Source organism: Solea solea, chromosome 16, assembly GCF_958295425.1.
Source record: "Solea solea chromosome 16, fSolSol10.1, whole genome shotgun sequence".
Lineage (NCBI taxonomy): Eukaryota > Metazoa > Chordata > Actinopteri > Pleuronectiformes > Soleidae > Solea > Solea solea.
In genome coordinates this window covers 9,854,162-9,874,416 of record NC_081149.1, presented here as the reverse complement: position 1 = coordinate 9,874,416, position 20,255 = coordinate 9,854,162, and the positions used below count along the sequence as shown (strand labels likewise).

General features: G+C 41.2%; 2 protein-coding genes across 2 annotated transcripts in view; both read right to left on the bottom strand.

Moving 5' to 3' along the window:
* aclya (ATP citrate lyase a) overlaps positions 1-11,465 on the bottom strand; it is a 21,371-nt gene extending 9,906 nt beyond the window's left edge. Inside the window, exons 1-6 of the mRNA XM_058653217.1 lie at positions 11,311-11,465; positions 5,648-5,827; positions 3,339-3,461; positions 1,479-1,541; positions 1,198-1,388; positions 70-143 (exon numbers count right to left, since the gene is read on the bottom strand). Of these exons, the coding sequence (XP_058509200.1) occupies positions 70-143; positions 1,198-1,388; positions 1,479-1,541; positions 3,339-3,461; positions 5,648-5,806 (610 nt within the window). The 5' untranslated portion in view covers positions 5,807-5,827; positions 11,311-11,465. The remainder of the gene's footprint in view (positions 1-69; positions 144-1,197; positions 1,389-1,478; positions 1,542-3,338; positions 3,462-5,647; positions 5,828-11,310) is intronic.
* A 1,755-nt stretch (positions 11,466-13,220) lies between these two features.
* cnp (2',3'-cyclic nucleotide 3' phosphodiesterase) lies at positions 13,221-18,637 on the bottom strand. Its single transcript, XM_058654430.1, has 4 exons — positions 18,514-18,637; positions 14,920-16,425; positions 14,656-14,783; positions 13,221-14,558 (listed from the first exon to the last, which is right to left on the bottom strand). Exons 2-4 carry the CDS (start codon positions 16,385-16,387, stop codon positions 14,109-14,111), a joined length of 2,046 nt encoding a protein of 681 aa, XP_058510413.1. The 5' UTR covers positions 16,388-16,425; positions 18,514-18,637; the 3' UTR covers positions 13,221-14,108.
* Positions 18,638-20,255: the final 1,618 nt, after the last annotated feature.

The following is a 20,255-nucleotide window of genomic DNA, read 5'->3' as shown; positions in this document are numbered from 1 at the left end:
CTGAGGGGAGGGGTGAGCTGGGGTTGGCAGAGTGATTCCTGAGGCGGCTTCTTCAATGTCAGCCAAGACAGCGTCGCCGGCCAGAATGTGCCGTGCCGGAGAGATGGATAGCAGGGGGGCAGGAGGGGGCGAGCCACAGTCTCCTGCCCATCAAAATAAAGGGACGTGCTCAGAATGCAGCTGTGGTGTAAAAAATGGCCGTAGGTGGAGGCTGATCGAAGGAAGGCAAAGCGGGGAGGGGGGGGAAGGTCTGGGGGGGAAATGCTGTTTGTCTAATGGAAACTCTCCAACCATCTCATCCTGCTCCCTCCCCCCACATTTACTGCCAATATCAAAGTGCTCTCTCTTACTTCAGTTGAGTCATGCATGTGTTTTCCATCGTTGGTCAACCATAACCATGTCATGGAAAATACATCATTTCTTTTCATCTTCTAAACACATCTGTGATGCAGAGTTTTTAATACATCATTTGCAGATTGTGTATTGTCATGAGCTTTCACCATTTAAATGCAAAGAACTGTACGTAAACTTAAATCAAAACAAGAACACAAGACCTAGTTTGTTTTTTTGACGTCAGTAATCATGGGAACTGTTGTTTCGGTTGGTTTCCCTGTGCGTTTGCAGTCTACGGGAGGAGAGCCTCTGCAGCAGAACGTGCAGCAGAGGAGTCCTGATCCACTAGTGGCAAATTCACACAATAAAATAAAAACAAAAAACGAGACAAATCACTGGCTAAGGAGTTGTGTCAAATATTTCTTGGTGGTTTTCCTTGAAAGTTACAGCAGAGACAGTTTAAGCCACTTGCATTCAACAGAAATACAGATTTCTTTGGCGTTGGAAAAGGTTTGGCTAATGTAAGTACACCACTCAACCAAATACATAAAATGATCTTATTGTTTTTAGATATTTTAACACAGAAATCATGTAACATATCATATTGTTACCTTTGGACCGAAGCAGCTGTTATTTTAGCAGAAATATTTGAAAGCCAGATTTGGTAGTTTGGTTAGGAAAATCCAATATATTATACTAAAAGAGCTAATTTGATTAAATATTAATGTTGGATAATGGCTTGATTTGCTGAACTTTGATGGACTAAACTCATGTAGTTGTTTATCCCTATTTCTTTGACTAGTCATGCAAGTGAAAGAAAATACAGCACATGGAAGACTGAATGAGGCCTTGTGCACGACTTACTCTTTCTTTTCATTTGGCGCGTGGGTCAGCAGCTCTTTCTTCACCGAGTCCTCGCTGATCTTCTCGTCCACCCCAACCAGCAGCTTCTTCGCCTTAGCGTCCACGTCTCCCACGTCCACGCCTCCCTCGTGGTGGAACAGCACGTAGTCTCCCTCTCGGGTCGCGTAGATGCACACGTAGAACTCCTCCTCCTGGACGGTGGACAGTGACGTGGTGTCCATTTAACAGGCATCAAAAACACAGTATAGCAAAGAATAGCACATGTGTAATGAATGGTGCACCTGCTTGTGGGGGACAAACGGCTCGATGAGGAAGTTCTTGAGGATTCCCTTGGCTTTTCCCACCTGAGGATCATAAACAAAATCATTTTACTCAAAGATTTGCTGGACATAAAGACACGACAGCTGCTCTCTGGTGAGCAGAGACCAGATGTTTCTATATTAATGGTTATTTTCCACATAATTCATTGACTATTACTGGAAGGGAATAGAAGAGTGTGTTATGCATTTCTCAAGGCAAAGCGTCACTAACAGCTCATTTGATGAAGGTGTTGCTGCGTCGCTGTTAAAGGCCACGAGGCAAAATGTAACCAGGGATTGATTGAGAGCAGCCAGCCGGAGAGAACAGAAAGAAAATATATTTATATAATAGAAGAGAAAGAGGGAATTGCCATTTTGAAGAGCGAAAATAACAAAGGGGCCGATTATGAGTGGAAAAGAACCTCCCCCCAAAAAAACAGAAAGCCATTCTGACTGAAAAGGGCACAGGGACTAATTCAGATAAATACGCCCGTCTGTTACTGCCTCTTTGAAATGATCTAATTTAACTACTTATGGTAACACGATTAAAAGTAATGTGGCCGAGATCAACAACAACCACCAACAACTGACAGTTCATGTTGTTTAAACCTAATGTGCTGTGTGATTCAATAAAAAATAATCACAACTACTTATATGTTTTGCACAAAACGTCAAGGACATGGTCCACGTTCAACTTTATAAATGAAACTGCATCACAACAAACATTTGTCCATTCAATACTGCACTTTTTATGGTTTGTTTTCTGCGGTTGATGTATTTGCCGTACTGTGCAGCATACTTGGGGTTTTATTTTGAAAGGATCCTAATAAACACAATCAATATTATTATTTTTATCATTATCACTATGAGTAGTAATATACATTTTGTAAATAAATAACATGCATGGTCCGTTCTCACGTGCAGATGTAGGATCCATATTTTACTATACCGGTAAATATGGTATAATTATTATATTTTTGGCAAATACGACAATTACTGGACACGTGGCAAAGCAGAAGAAAGCACGCATGTGGTTTAGCAGGTTTAAAGTTCACAATGGTTACCATCGTAGTTAATGGGCAATAAAAACAACACAGAACAGCCGAGACGGAGGGAAAATAAATAACATAAGGAGAAGAATAAGACAAACGTGTGTGGAGTCTGTGTAGATTCTTAAACTCTACCTTAAGTGCTTTTACTCTCTGGAAACCAATGAAAAATAGTGCAACTCAATGGGCCTGAGACACCGTCTACAATACAGCTTTCATTTATTCTTATTTACTGCCACCAGCAGCTGCTGACAGTCTCATCTCATCTGTGAAGAAATAAGTCCATGAATCCTCAGTGCTGCCACTCACACACACACACACACACACAGTCTTCTTCAGTACTTTATGGACCGTCCTCGTCTCTCAAGAACTTGCGTCTTGGTTGATGAGGCGCAGCGATGTCTCTGTGGCACAGTGATGGATCTTTCCTCCTGTGGTTATGTTGACTGACTGACTGACTGACTGTTTATTCACTAGCGGGACTCGCTTCAGTTGACTGGACTGATTTATAACCGGCAGACCAACACTGAGGCCCTTTCAGTGAACTGGGCATCACGAAGGGAAACAGCACGGAAATCAAAAGCAGCATTGCAGACCAGGAGGAGGAAGGTGAAGGAAAGGGCAACAGGAGGAGGATCTGAATAAAAGCACGGGGGGGGGGTAATATTGATCAGAGTGATCTGCAAAGTGCACACCCAGGATAGAGGGGGTCAGTGGGGGTGTAATTGGCTGAGAAACAGCAGAGACAGAGAGGGGGAGAGAGAGAGAGAGAGAGAGAGGGTTGATGACGTACGGTTGTCTCTTTCATGAGGCGGGGCTTCAGCCACTCTCTGACGCCGTTCAGGTCCAGGTTGACGCCGACCAGGCCGAGCTTTCCTCTCCTCTTGATCAGCTGGTCCGGCTTCACCACCAGCCTCTGGAGGAGTAAAAGAAGAAACACATGCCGAGTGTAAGCAATGACAGAAGGAGCTCAGCAGAACGAGTGAAGTCATTTTTTTTTACCCTTTTATTTTACTCGCATCACAAATGATTACACGTCACGCTGAAACACGAATGTCAGACGTCATGTTTTGGAGATTACTTCTGTGACATTTACGTTAAAAAAAAAAAAGGTACCATCGACTCCAACCGTAAAATGTCACATTCTGTTTGTTTTATGGTCAAAACTGACAAACTCATATTTCACTCTCTGTGCCTCCTCCATGTTCTCAACACTGGTTCTGCCAATCAAAATGGATTGATGGATACTTTTAACCATTTCGGTTACTTTAAAAGTATCCATCAATCCATTTTGATTGGCAGATTTAATTTGAGGTAGGCAGGGTATTTATGGCATTATTGATCAATAATTCTGTAATGTAAATGAAGTCATCATAATGAGAACTGCCCCTCCAATGGGATCTGTTTCCAGCCTGTGGGAAAACCTGGTCTGTGACAGGAAGGACACGACCAATCACAATTTGGGCAGTTGAGAGAACAAGGCTGTGCCTTTAATGTGAAGATTTGTCTACTGCAGCTTTAAGTGGTCGTGAAAAATAGCGGCAGTTGCAGCCAGACATGAATTTTAGCCAAATGTTTGAGACATTAATCAGGAGCGATTGTTCCAAACATGAGTGAATATGTTCCACAAATGTTCTTGATGATTCCAGTCAGACAATGCTTCACATTTCTGGGCTCATCAACAAACCCCTTCCTCACATTGTTAAAGAGGGAATCTCTTAGAAAGCGTCATTCACCACTGACGTGAAAAATGCAAAAAAACAAAAAACATAACCACCCCACCCCCCACAAATGAAGCCTGCATCCTCCGACTTGCTTAAGTCAGATAAAAGGGAATGACTTACGACAGTGCAGCCATTAGTATCTGGGTGCTTGCCAGTGAGTGATGGAACACGGGGCCGTGGGTGAAAGTTAATGCAATTTCCCAATCAATTCAACGGGAGCACATATCTCCGTGCATCTGCCCTCCCCATCGTGTCCTACCATTACAAATCCTCAGTCTCTATCCTCAGGGAGAGATAGAGAGAAAGTAACATTTTCATCCTGCAAGATGAGTCACAGGGAGATTGAATCAGCTTATATTATGGTCCGTCTACCTGCTAGGACGTCACGATGAGGATTGGTGAGAGCACGTGATGGTGAACTCTGACCTCTCTGCCGAGAGGACAAAAAGTGAACATGTCTCCTGCAAGTCACTGCTACTGGATCTCAACACAACGAGGGACAACAGCGAACAGAAGCCAAGAGACCACTCTGCTGCTGTCAGCCAGAGGAAATCTACTACCCCTATGTTTGTATCGGGGTATTATCACTTTAAAATAAAAAATGTTTAGTGTCATAGCCTTTTATATGTACTTTAAGGCCGCCATCTTGTGCCACCATGTTTCTACAGGAGTCCACAGAATCCATTTTACATTTTAAAAAGGGATGAAATTGTAGTTTTCCTGAGAGATTTTGTGATTGGGATTTGTGTGTAAAGTACTGCTGCGACCACAAGATACCATAACATTTACTTTTATAATAACAGTGGCAACTGTGCGTTTATGCGCATTTTATGTATTCACACTTTTAAACTTGGCAGAGAATGACAAGCACTGGAATAAAAAATAACTGCATTTTTTCATAATTGTGTTCATTGAAAAGTATAAGGGCTGCAACACATGGTCATTTTCAAATTTCAAATTCAAAGATTGATCGAGCACTTGTTTAGTCCGTAAAATGTCAGAAAACTGTTTGCCAAACCTGGAAATGATGAAGTTCTCGAGAAACTAGAAGATATTCTGTATTTAAGAAGCTGAAAAAACAGAAAACTTTCAAAATAGTCGATTTATTTAGTCATCGATTAATAATCGATGGATTGTTGCAGCCCGTTGTTGAAGCAAAAGCTTCCAATAACAAAGAAGAATTACATAGTTTATGGTGTGTAGTCCTCCATTTGTTACCATCTCCACTTTCCCCAATAGATGTCACTAATTCTTACACACTGGACTTTTAATGGGGAGACATTTAAGGCTGTAAATCTGTGATTTCACACGTTTTTCATGCAGGTGAAAAAACGACAAATAAATGAACACACAAATGAACACACTTCCGTGCTCTTACCTCTGTGAGCAGCCATGGGTGCTCTTGCACCAGTCGGTCAAAGTCCGTCTCAGGCGTCACGTTGGCGTAACGGAATTTGTTCTGGATGGTGGCCGACGTACAGACGTACTTGTACAGGAACTCCTTCCCTGTTTGCTCTGAGATGGCTTTAGCCGACATGACTGCTTCGTCTAGACTGGCCTGGAGACACACGCGAAGGGAGAGACAGAGACAGAGAGAGACAGAGAAAGACAGAGAGAGAGAGAGAGAGAGAGAGAGAGAGAGAGAGAGATGAAGAGATGAAGAGATAAACAGTGAGGAATGAATATAGCAACATGGATGGATACACAAAAGCAGACATCGTGGATTCACAGAAAACAGGATTTACTGCTTTCAGCATTGTTGCAAGAGTCTCTTGAAGAATGAAAAACATGATTGCCACTAGAACTGGTATGAAATTGTTTTGTAAATATGTGATTGAGAAACAATGATATAAAAAAAAAAACCTGTCTTTGACAATCAAATGCAACAACCAGTGTTGTAGAATGAGTCCAGGACTTAACACTTTTTTGTAAAAGGCCATTTTAATTTGCCATATAATATAGAAATCTTGCTCTATACAGTAAATATAGCTGGGCAGATTAATTAACTTGGCCGACTATATTTATTAATGTGACAATTATTACAGATTACTCATTTCTGTTCTCCATCTCTCCAGAAACTATAGGATAATAAACGTCACTAACACGTTGTTTTCTCTGTCAAACGTGTTACCTGGTGTCCTGTTTCATGTATATTTAATATTTAGATTATATACTTATTGAAACATGGACCACACGGTGGTGTAGTGGTTAGCACTCTCGCCTTGCAGCGAGAAGACCCGGGTTCGAGCCCCGGTTGGGCCTTTCTGCATGGAGTTTGCATGTTCTCCCCGTGTGTGCGTGGGTTCTCTCCGGGTACTCCGGCTTCCTCCCACAGTCCAAAAACATGCAATGTGGGGATAGGTAAATTGGACACTCCAAATTGACCATAGGAGTGAGTGTGAGTGTGAGAGTGAATGGTTGTTTGTCTCTATCTGTGTGTGGCCCTGCGATGGACTGGCGAACTGTCCAGGGTGTACCCCGCCTATCGCCCGATGTAGCTGAGATTGGCACAGCACCCCCCGCGACCCTAGATGATGACTGACTGACTGACTTATTGAAACATCCTACTGATGCTGTTAAATCATACACGCTCGCCCAGGTGAGCCGACCAGGGCTGAAGAATGGACAGACAGACTACAGGTGTTGTTCCTTAACTGGTTACTGATGTTTAGAAAGTTTTAGTCAGTCAGTCATCATCTACCGCTTTATCCTCTGCTAGAGGGTCGCGGGGGGTGCTGTGCCAATCTCAGCTACATCGGGTGATAGGCGGGGTACACCCTGGACAGTTCGCCAGTCCATCGCAGGGCCACACACAGATAGAGACAAACAACCATTCACTCTCACTCCTATGGTCAATTTAGAGTGTCCAATTTACCTAATCCCCACATTGCATGTTTTTGGACTGTGGGAGGAAGCCGGAGAACCCGGAGAGAACCCACGCACACACGGGGAGAACATGCAAACTCCATGCAGAAAGGCCCTTGTTCCAACCAGGGCTCGAACCCAGGTCTTCTCGCTGCAAGGCGAGAGTGCTAACCACTACACCACCGTGTGGTGAAAGTTTTAGTCAGTCAGTCAGTCATCATCTACCGCTTTATCCTCTGCCAGAGGGTCGCGGGGGGTGCTGTGCCAATCTCAGCTACATCGGGCGATAGGCGGGGTACACCCTGGACAGTTCGCCAGTCCATCGCAGGGCCACACACAGATAGAGACAAACAACCATTCACTCTCACACTCACTCCTATGGTCAATTTAGAGTGTTCAATTTACCTATCCCCACATTGCATGTTTTTGGACTGTGGGAGGAAGCCGGAGTACCCGGAGAGAACCCACGCACACACGGGGAGAACATGCAAACTCCATGCAGAAAGGCCCTTGTTACAACCGGGGCTCGAACCCGGGTCTTCTCGCTGCAAGGCGAGAGTGCTAACCACTACACCACCGTGTGGTGAAAGTTTTAGTATTATATGTTATTATTAAAACAGTTATACGCCAGCAGATGGAGGACAAAAAAAGAAAGAAAGAAAAGAAAAACAGCTTAATATACGGGCCAGAAAATTCAGCATCAATTATCGGCCATTGGCTGGCAGTGGACCTCGGTCTATGAACATTGGGCGCAATTGTGTTCCACGGTAAAATCCCTCTTTTTTTAAGAAGGTGACATTTGTGTCATTTGGGTTTGGGACAATTTTGGGTTCAGTGACTCGACGACAACCAACTGCACACATTCAAACCTCTGTCACAACCAGACACAGACAGTGAAACTAGTGAAGCTCAGTCCAAAATAATCAGTCTCTGTTTGTTTGACCTGCACAGCTATGAGGTAATGGACACCTATTTTTAACCTGTGACAATCAGACTCTTCCTCCACTGTGTGTAGGACTGGACTTTAGCCTACATCTGCTGAGTAATCCGAGCATGATCTGATGTCAGGTTCATTAGCTTGGAAAGGAGCCTTGACAAATGAAGTGATAAGGTATTGATGACTTTTCTTGCTGTATTGATTTCCCTTTACTTGAACTGAAAGATGGTGGAAATACGGACAGAAATCAGATAACCTGGACTGGACAGTGACCTTTTACCTCGTGAGGTCACAAACAGGACTCCTAGATCCTTCATAGCATCACAAGTATAGTCTGTTTTCACTGTGCAGACGAGACACACGACACGACACAACTCTTTTGTTCGATATCAGAACAAACATTTTTAACACTCGATTGATATTTTAGAGTTATAGAAATGTGGTGGAACCAGGAGAATCGGGAGATCTGTCCCTGCACGAGAGCAAATGCCACATTAGAATTCTTACCACATGTTTCTTTCAACAAAAATATAACACGACTCTTCACAAAACTGGCTCTTACCCTGAGGCAATGACATTACAGCATTGTATCCCTTTGACCAATTACGTAAATAAGATCATCCCCTTTGTGTCTGATCTGCTTTAACAAATATACAAATATATCAAAGTATTTGAAGTTTAGAGAAAGTGCCGAACATGACCTGACTCCATGTTTTCACTGTCGATTTGCAGCGTTTCTTTGTCTTTAAAGCTGCAACTAACAATTATATTTATTATCTATTAATCTGTCGATTATTTCCTTGATTGATGGAAAAATGGCAATTGTCAAATGTCTGTTACCCAAATTGTCAAATTTTTCAGTTTGAATGATTTCTTTGTCAAATGGAGACAATGAAACAAGAAGATATTAAAAGCTGAAAAATCATTAAGCTTGCTTTAAATGATTTTACTGATTCATTGATTAAAAATATAGTCGACTATTAATTTAGTAAACAATTAATAATTGATTCATCGTACTTGTCTGAAAATCTTTAGACGGATATTCTTGGGTTTTACAAAATGTGTGATGGATATATAGAATTTAAGACACATTGGAACAACAAGGTCTGAGTGTAGAGGGATTGGAAGACTGGCTCTGTCCCTTAAATGTCACATGAAATGAACACTGGTGCAGGGAAAAGTGTCTCATTAAGCCTCTAAAACCACTAGACCTTCCTTAATCACGCCCTCTCAAAGCCTGACAAGCACTGTGTGCCGCATGTACGTAACCTTGCAAGGATGAAACACCTGCACCATCTTCCTCTTCCTTCTCCGTGTTTCATTACGCTGAAAGCCCCCGATGTCGCCTCCAACTGGACCCACGTCTACACACTGGAGCCTGGCGAGGCGGCCATTTCTTAAATGGATTAATGGCACTGTCATGGACCACGCTCACTATTGATCATCATTGTCTCTGAGTCATCACAGTGGGTTCATCCAGAGCCAGTGCCCGGTCCATATATCACTGACTTTCTCTACGCAACAGAACCTGTCAGAGGTCTTAAATATCACTGTTCCACCACAGCAACCGCAATCAACAAGGGGTCGAAATGACGCACAGTAACATTTAATAACTGGAGGTGATTGGTGAGGGGGAGGAGACGACTAAAAATAAACCTCACATTGATGTTACAGAGAACAAGTAAACGATATAAATGTTGCTGCTGCTGATTCATGTTGTCATCTAAAGTTGCAGGTATAAGCAGATATATGTTACGTAGATATATAATGCAGCTGTGGGTTTTCTGTACAGCAGGAAAGGAAAACCTGAACCAAGTGTGTCTGCCAGTGTTTCTATTTTGCTCACAATATTCTATTTATTTATTTATCTATTTGTTAACCCTTAGGACATTGCTATGTTAAAATGTATATACACAGAGGCTATAAAAATGTGCATATATAGAGTGTCTTTTTTCAGCAAAGCCCAGGCAATCTGATTTTTGCAATCTGAACTTCAGACACAAAAACAGAGATTGAGTGGTTTTCAAAGCTTAAATTGCAAAGACATTTATTCTAAAATTGTAAACTTGAACAAATATATTGTAGCGGAACAAACAAACCATAAAAAACATAAATAACAACTTAAATCTGCAGGCGGATTTTCATGTTAAGGCATGCTATTCCACAAAGTCTCTCATTCATTCATTCATTCATTCACTCCTATGAAGGTGAAGGGGGGTGCTGGTGCCCATCCCAGCTGACATAGAGCGAAAGGCAGGGTACACCCTCCAGTAGACAGGTTGCTAGTCCATCACAGGGACATATGGAGACAAACACCATCACACTCACACCTATGATCAAATTGGACAAATTCAGTGTCAAATTTGCCTGAATCCTAAATCTGCAAGTTTGGACTGTGGGATGAAATCGGAGAACCTGGAAAAGTGCTCTTCACTTCACCAACTGTGTGGGGCTTATTTAAAAATGTTTGTTAAATTAAATTAAAAAGGGGTTTATATATATATATATATATATATATATATACATACATATACTGTATATATATATATATATATGTATACACTGTATGTATAGTGAGAAGTGAGAGATAATTTGACTCTAATTATTATTATTATTGTTTACTTGTTATTTGTGAAGTAGAAACTTCTGTTTTTGATTTCCCTCCAAGTACCACCAGAGGTAGCTCGCGTACCATTGGCGGTACACGTACCACAGTTTGAGAACCATAAAAGCCATGGACAATTGCAACTTGCAAGTTAGAAAAGCACGAATAAAAATGCTTATTGTCAGGGCCCATACACACGAGAGGATTGTAACACTATTTTTGAAATAGAGTGTTAGCGTTACAGTTAACGTTTTTAAGAACGGAAAACTTCCCAGAGGGAATGTTATTTAATTTAAAGGGATTATGAACTGATAAAAACATGTTTATATATCTTATTTTATGGGACACAAAAACTTCTGAGTGTGGTTCATTCATTCATTCATTCATTCACAAACCGGTTAGACAGCAGAACACCTTCATTGCGCTCATCACTATCAATCCGTGAGAGCTTTTGTCATTGTTTAAATTCTCCTATAATTATGATGATGATGATGAAGCAAGAGAACAGACTCAACACTGGACTGAGCTGTTCAACGAGTTTTTTTTGTTGTTTTTTTTTTATCTTTGACGAGAGTGAGGAAGAGTTCAAAAACTAAACCGTGAACGCTTCATTTAAAAGCAGTGACAGATTTACCTGATATTGGTTTAAACTTCCTCTCACAGGTGTGGACAGGTGTGTTGTCCCTCGGACGGATGGGTGAGTCCTCTTGTCTTGTCTCCTGTGCGGTGTTGGGACACTCTTGTCCGCCGGTGTGAGAGAGTGGAGACCAGTGATGCAGGAGGACGCTGCTTCCTGGGAGTTTTGTCTCAGTCGTCCATCTGCCGATAGGTTAGCTGATGTCTTCTGGCTCCTGATTGGACCGCTCCATGCCGTTCTGTGTCGCCGCTTTCATGGACCGTAGGAAATGAGAGTTTCTACTCAGCGAACGAGGGACAATCATACAGACCAAAAAATAAGGTTTTCCCTTTTTTGCATTAAAATAGTCCATAATTTAAGGGTAAACGAATAAAGTAATGCGTAATATACTTAATTAATAACTTAAACACATACTGAAACACACTCTGATTGTTTTTAGTACAGTAAATGTCATATACTTTAAGACTTTTACATCTAAAAAAAAGTTAATTTCTGGTAAGATACTTGATACTTTTACTTAAGTATCCCTTTAAGGTACTTTATACGAGACTGGTTACAATTCCCTTTGTTCCTGTATTTGTCAGATGTCTCTTTATGTGTGATTGTTGCTGTCATTATGCACCTTATTGCAACAACAATCTATTTATTATCAGCTCCATGGAGCAAATTAAAAACAATATATTCCGGGGAGTACATGAAGGCATCACGGCTTTCTCAACAGGCCCAGCAGCTTCCCTCTCTCACACACCACTCCATGAGAAGACAGCACAATTGTCCACCTCTTGATGCTGATTGGTTGACTTTGTTCCTTATCTGTCAAGCAGCCAATGATACAAACACTAGATCATGCACACGACCAACTCACCAACTCTGAGGTGATCTGTGAGACATGTGGGACTCCGTAAGCTCTGCTCTTTCACCTGGCCTTGGCCTATATGTACTTCAGAGGATGCAGAGATTAAACCCACCTCTTTTACATTGAGATTATATTATTACATGAATTTATGATGATATATAAAGCCAGATTTTTCTTTTAGAATAGAAGGTATAAATAATATTTATAGCATAATAACGTATAATATAAAGAACCCAGAACCAAACAAGATACAATAACTATTGGCATTTTTCATGAACCTGTCACAGCAGGAAAAGCACAGGTGTAAACAATTAAATACTGTAAAGCAGGATACGTTCCATTTAAATGTCCTGTGCACTTGAACTAAACAAGTTCAAGTGCACAGGACTTGATTGTGACTGTTTTGTAATCGGTGTAGTCTCGGCACACTGTCTTTTGTGTACTTCAGTGGAATTTAAGAGGAAGCTTCAAGTAACTCCAGTGGAATTTCTGCCTCTTCCTGCACGTTTTTATTTTTTCAAATGTTTGACATTGTGATTTTTTGTTGTCGTGCACAGTAAATCAAATAATACAGGGAATCGCCTGTTCTTTTTCACACCAACACATATTACTCTCCACAAAAAAAGGCCCTCAGACACCAGAATGATATGCTTCGTGTAATGTGTACAAACACAATACATAGATGGTGTTTGAATTCCTTTAAGCAAATATTAATGATTAAAGCCAAGCACCTGATCTTGCAGGTTTACTGTGCAGGATTGTTGGGCAAAGACAAACAGGCGGGAGCTCAGTCAAACTGTATTAACCCAGCCTGTGGTACAATGTTTGACAGTCAACAAGGGTGTGTGTGTGTGTGTGTGGTAAAGTTTGTAGAGAACAACCTTACCACAAAGACTTACTGTCATTTTGTTTTTACTAGTGAAGGACAAGTGCCCTCTGCTGGTGTCTTGTATCAACTACAAGTGCATGCTGTGAGAGAATTACCATGTGCAGATAACACGGTCCTAGATACTGCCCACACACCGTGACATAAAAGTGCATTAACAAGAACTGGAGCAAAGCATGTTCTTTTTTATTAAGTTTTACAAAACAAGTGCAAAAATAGTGATTCACAGGAGCTACACAAAAGTAGGAGTTGCCCTTCAAAAGTTAGGTCACAGACAACACAGGCTGAAATGCAGTACAATAAGTGCTGTTCGAAGAAGGATAAAAAGGGATCAATGGTGTAGTCTTGCGCAGTAGAAAAGATTGCAAAACATGGACTTAGTTTCACAGCATCTGATAAATACTAAGTGCAAGCTGTTGATACAGATGCCAAAATTCACCTGCAGACTGCCTTTCAAAACTACACAAAGTGCAATGATTTTACAAGGAAGAACCTCAATGAACGACATTCACTCGGATACACTTTGGACCCTATGCTACGGTAACAATTCCCTCCTAGGCTACACACGCACTAACTCACACGTGCATGGGTATAGAATAGGTTATTTTGTAACGTTCATCTAAGCCAAAAGAAAACACCAGACAATGTTTTTATGATGCTACAATTAACCTGGAATGCATGCAATGGAAGTATTATTCACGTCCGAATACTGAGAAACACTGACATTAATAGAAGAGGAAATCAGCTGTGGATCACTGTGGAAATGTGAGAGGAGCCTATTCTACCTAAGACTGATGCTAACAAGTCCTCAGCAAAAAAGCCAGGTACCGCAAATCTGGCAGTGATATGTGAAAACAAGATTGTGAACACCAACAACAAGCCGACCTAGACTGAAGGCATCGTGGGTTGTGGTGCAAATCAATAGAAAAGGCACATAGCTTGTGGTTTTAGGGTGGCTATTGCTAAATCCCCAAACACTGCACAAACACAAACACCTTGCACAGAGAAAGCCTTGTAATTCTTTCATTCCAACCATACATTCTCGTTTTCCATTTACAGTATGGCACACTTTTGCTTCTTTTTCTTCTCAGATTCCTTTTTGGCCAACTCGGACTCCTTGCGCATATAGAAGCTGGAGAAGCAGGCTGGGACAAAGATGGGCTCGGTGAGGCTCAGGAACCACCTTCCTTCACCGAAATAAGTGAGCTGACCAAGCTCCATCTCGACCTGCTCCCCTTTCTGGCCTTCTTGCTGCAGGATCGAGATGTCGAGCAGATCCAGGCCCGTTTGAACTGGCTCGACACCCTCTGCACACCCCAGTGTAATGTGGGCGCGGCTTCCAAGAGGCAAGGAAGCGGCAGCGGGGACTGAAGACTCGGCATCAGCTGGCCACAGCAGAAGCTGCTCTTCAGTGAGGGACACCTTGGCACCAACAGTACGTGGTGTGACAAAGAGAGCGGTCAGTGACAGCTCAAAGGTCGAACCATAGAAATCTTTCACAGCCTAGAGGAATGAAAGAAAAAGGATTAAGATTAATAATATTACAAAGATAATGTATGTTGCCATGGGATTTCATTAGCAAAAAACGGCAGTTTCTTACTGTGCTCTGTGCGTACTCTTTGGCACCCTTGGCTTTACCATAGTCGCAGAATTTTGTAGTGCAATGGAGGACTCCTTTGTCTTTGAAGTACTGCTCTAGATCCACCTCGTTCTCAGGTTTATCAGTGACTGTAAATAAAACAAAAGTTCAGCTGCATTCTTGCCACAATCAAGATGACGCCTTAATCTGCTGGATTTAATATTTCACAATGACGCATTTTACTTTGTAATAAATATAACAATTTAAAAAAAATATATAACTCACAATCAGTCATGTGTTTCTTGAAGATCTCCAAGGTGTCCAGCGTTTTAAGGAAGTCCATTGAGGTGCACTTAACCTTTTCCTGGACAGACAGAAGAAACCAGCCAAAGAACAGAGGAATGGACATTTCCTCAAAGGGACTTTTCATGGCTTCAAGTGTGGCCTCCTCGAGTCCTCGTCTGGTCTTCTTGCTCAGCTGACCTGCATCTCTGCTCCATGTTGTCTTTGGTTCTAAAAAGATGGCAACAAGTTGGTGTTCCTGAGCAATCTCTCCCAAGCGGGCCAGACGATCCTGGCTGTGGTTGATGTCATCCACGACTATCAGCAAGGGGGAGGCTGTTCCCGCACTGCAGCAGGTGACCACAGCCTCATCCAGAGCCTTGTATTCATCCACAGAGGGTGCTGCATTCTCTGGCTTTACACCATGGTCATCAGCACAGATGACAGAGCAGTGGTCTTTGTAGGCATCGGCTATGGCACGAGCCAAAAAACTTTTACCACTTCCTGGAAGACCACGGAGAACAACAAGAGTACGAGAAGTGCGCAGGGTTTCTTTGGTCTGCTCTCGTTCCAGCAGGGCAAAGGACAGAGAACCAGATGCAGGGACAACGTCTTCTTCCTTTACAAGCTCAGTTTCTTTCTTCTCAGTTTCAACAACTTCTGCTGCCACAGCCGCCTCAGCTCCCTTCACAGTCTCAGACTCAACTGATTTCTCCTCTGTAGGATTTTCTGACGAAACCTCTGGTACTTGAACCGTCTCTGCTGGCTTTTCCTCTTGCCCCTCGCTTGCAGGCTCAGCTGCGACATTCTTTTCTGCCTCCTCCACTTTGGTAGTTTCTTCTGCAGGCTGCTCTTCTACTTTAGCCTCTACTTGTTCGGGCAAGTTCTCCTCTGGGCCTGGTGGTTGCATATCTACTGGCTGTTCCATTGCGACTGGTTCGGGTAAAGTCTGCTGTTGTATTTCAGCTTCTGGAACTGATTCTGCCAATTTCTCTGGCTCTGGTACAGGGGCACTCTCTGCCAGAGGCATTTGCACAGGCAAAGCTTCTGGGTCGTTCTCTGGCACAGGCTGTTGTTCAAGCGTGATGTTTTCTGATTCTGTGGCTAACGCAGCAACTGGGTCAGAGATCTTTTCAGCCGACTCATCTGGTTGTGAAGTTGCGACCACAGCAGGCACCACCTCAATGTCAGATTGGTCTTTTGGCACACTGTCACCAGCTGCCTTCTCCTCAGATGAAGTAACATTTTCCGTCACAATCACAACTTCTGTTCTTTCAAAGTTTAGGACTTCTGTATCATGACCGTTTACCGCCAGCTGCTCAGTCTCTTCAGCAGCAGCTGGTGGCTTCTCAGGCTCAGTGGATTCCTCTGGTGTCTCCACCTTTGATTCAACCTCCTTTTCCATTTTAGTCTCCTCTGGCTGTGGAGTTTCTGACGCATCCAAAACCTCTCCACTAGTTTCTGTATCCATGTCTGCCTTAAAGTCTCCTTTTATTCACCACCATGTACCTTAAACGCATGATAAAACAAAAAAAACCAAACAGAGTTTTATCAACCCAATGAATTCATAAAACCTACCCATTACATACAAGCATCAACATTTTTTCCAAACACTTCACCTTGAAGAGGTGAGTGTTTTTTAAAGAATTAAAACAAGTTTGCTGACATTTAAGCTTCTTAAATGTTAAAATATTCGTAAAATATTTTTTGCTCCATACATAGAAATCATTCAAATCAAAAAATTTTGATGAAGAAATTTGAGAACATCATTTCCAGGTTTGATTAACACTGACCAACATTTTTCAACATTTTATTTAAATTCTTACTTGATTAATCAAGAAATGAATTATTAGTTGCATCACTAATTTCTACTGGTAAGTTGTTATAGTACAAATTTAAAATAAATTGGGGAATGGAATTTTTGAATACTATTCTAAAGCTGAAGGACATCATTAATACACCCATTTAGTAAAGATAGGATTTTTATTTTTCTCTAAAATGGAGTTTGATGAAAAGGTACCTTGCACCATTTGACCCTTCCAATTATTAATGATAAACAATCATATATTTTATAATAGTCAGTCATTCTGCTGATCACTGTGTCAGTAACAAGACAATTACACTGCATGCACTGCAGACTAGACCAGGTTTGTCATGACTGTGGTCATAATGGAAGTCACTCAACATTAGGGTTGAAACAATTGCTTTTTCTCATCAATTATTCAGTTCATTCGTCAATTGTTTGGTCTATAAAATGTAGAAAATTGTGTTTGCAAACCTAAAAACCATATCCTCTAAAGTAGGACTGAAAGAGTTTGAAGAAAATATCTAATTCCGATTATTTTTGACAGGTATTGTGATTGCGGTATGATTCGCGATATCATATTACATCATTATTCTTATTTTCGTTCAAAAAACATATTTAAAATGATTAGTGTGATATTTGTGCAGATCTGTGAGAAACAAAGATGTTCCCTTCAGTAGAATATGTGTATTGGGCAAGACGGTAATTCATCTCAAATTATACTTTGACAAAAGGCTAAAAAAAAAGGCTTTCGATTAATTGTTCAGCCTCTCTCTAAAGTATTTTTTCTTCAACAAAAAGCAAATGTATTCAGTTTAAAGTAGCTGAAATCACAGAATATGGGATGGGTGGGAGACAATGCTGATAGAATTATGTTACTAAGCAAACAAGGACCAAATTAAAAGAAGAAAACAAGAACAAGCATGACTGTTTACATATCTATTGAAATCTGACGTTTAATCACCAACAGGGCTAAACCTGGACAGCAATCATAAACAAAGGGCAGTTAAGAAAACGTGGGGTTGTGTCACAGAGCAGTAGCGAGCTCCTCCGTCGTCGTGTGGCAGGATTATATTCTGCCCAGAGAGGAGGTGGCAAGATTGGTTAACTAACGCAGGATTAAACTAACAGATGTATGATGATGAAACCTCATCCTGTCATGAGACACAAGGGGGAAGAAGCTTCAACAACTCAGCCTGATGTGCTCGTGAAAACGAAACATGGCCTCAAGTGTTAAAAAGCAGCTGCACGCGACATGAGGACGACATAATGAACATTAAACTTGATTTATTTCGTTTATATCAGCAAAAAATGTAAATGCGCCACCAGCCAGACGCCAGTTGTCTTTTGTTCAAAGGAAGTTTGAACCCGACATGAACATGTTAGGTTCAACAAAAGGGAACCTCTTTTTTTATCGTTTACGCGTCAATAGCTGCGGGTAAATTTGATATAAAAAAAGGGTTAGAAATTCGATAGAGTTTGAACATTGTGTTTTACCAAACGCACAATGTGGCCAGGCGGGGAGTGGCAGCGTGCACCAACACACCAGCAGCAGCAGAAGCAGCAGAAGCCAGACAAAAACAATTATTAGCCTGGCAGCGACCAGCTTTGGTTCAAAGCAGCTACAATAGCGCCACGTCTGAACTAGTTTAGTGATTAACGGGCACAAATACGTCGCTGTGTGTGAGTGGAATTACTTACTGAAACAGTCTTAAGAACATGAACATTAAAACAAAGACGAGTTCAATTTAACAGTTCACGGCGTGCTTTTGTTTGCGGAGGTGCCAACTTACCGGTCGCAGTGCAGAGGCTATGTGTCTGTGTCTGTGGAGCCGCTGACCACGCGTTTCTGCCTGAATGCAATGACAAGGCAAACCCTGGGCACGGACACGCGCGCGATGCTCTCTTCAAGGTGGCGGACACAAACGAAAACTCCCGGGAACGCGCAACTAAGGCGGAGCCACGGTCACGCCCCTGAAGAGCGGAGGCATGGCACCACTGGAGATTTTTTATTTTTTATTATTTATATTTGTTTTATTTGCGGAGGAGGGTTATGGTGACGTATTTTTTATTATTTTTATTATCATTATTCTTATTATTATTATTTTTAAAAAATATGGAGGAGGGTGGCCATGGCCACATATTTTTTATTTATTTTTTTAGAATTTATGAATTCTGAGGAAAGAAATCAGACGTACTAATGTATTTATTTATTTGAAACAAAAAAAAAGCTATTTGACATTTGACCCTAATCCTCTTCGGTGTTTACTTCCTACTTCTTTATTTATTTTCTTTTACACATCTTCCTCATTTATGCCACCTTCCCCTATTCTTTTACTTACACAGAGCTTGTCTGGTATAATTTTGAGTTTGTTATTGTTACTCAGCCATTTGGATGGTATATTTAAATACTATAAAGCCATGGTTCTCAAGGTTACGCAAACCTCCTCTGGTGGTTAATCCCTTTAAAATTCACACAGGCCCAGAGGGGGCAACATACAAAAAAGTAGATCAAGAAAACAATAAACCACATCATCACTGAAGTGATACAATTGTCCAAGAAAGCCTACTAACAAAGACTGAAAATATGCGATAATGAGAGTTAGTATTGTACTATTGTAAAGAAAACTATGGAGAACTGGAGATATGTGGTTCCAACAGAAAGGTCCTCTAAGAATCCAATGGAACATTAGGTTGTTCTGAAGGCGAGATGAAGATTATTGACTGACTAGAACTAACAAATCTATGAAAGAATGTTAATATTTTATTCTTTTTTAAATGTGCTTGTCTTGTTTATACACCTAACAAGCAGTTTCATTATCCATGAATCTGTTGATTATAATAACAAAATGTCAGGAGAATGGTGAAACATTTTGAATTGGTCTTTCAAAGTCGTCATCAAATGTATTCGTTTTTTATTATTAACCCAAAAGACACTCAGTTTATTGTTACGAGACCTGCACACACACACAGCCAGTGTGAACCTCACTTCACTATCACTGTTGACACAAGGATATAAGGTAGCTTTGCATACATGCAAACGTAATATGGAACAGGGTGACTGAAGAGTTTGCATTATGAAGAGGAATATAACCAAATTATTCAAATGGTAAGTAGCACTGTTATACATTAATTGCTCAAAGTTTTAGGGTGTGGTGCAGACTATTCCGTCCCAAAGACAAACAAGTGCTCACCCAAACACAGGCCTGTTGAGCAATAAGACAACAGAGTTGACGTGCTGTTGTGTCTTTGTTGGGATCATGCACATGTGCTCTTTAAATACCCACAGTGTATTATATTTATTCTTATTTGTGAGAATTTGTTTCCAAACAAATGTCAGGAATGCATGTCTCCGAGGCACACTGTGACTCACTTTACATTGTTATTACTCAGACAATGAATCCTTCAATCCTTCAAAATTAAAGACTCAGTTGTAATTATTATTATTATTATTATTAATATTATTATTGTTACTAGCAATTACACTTTCTGCTCAGTATGTGTGTGCGTGTGTGAGCCTTGAAGGCAGCAGTTA

Excerpts from the sequence above, each read along its gene's own strand:
- cnp (XM_058654430.1), bottom strand. The coding sequence starts at position 16,387 with ATGGATACAGAAACTAGTGGAGAGGTTTTGGATGCGTCAGAAACTCCA. Across the intron at positions 14,784-14,919 it reads CAAGAAACACATGACTGATT|TCACTGATAAACCTGAGAAC; the intron begins GTGAGTTATATA and ends TTTTATTTACAG. Across the intron at positions 14,559-14,655 it reads AAGAGTACGCACAGAGCACA|GCTGTGAAAGATTTCTATGG; the intron begins GTAAGAAACTGC and ends TCATTCCTCTAG.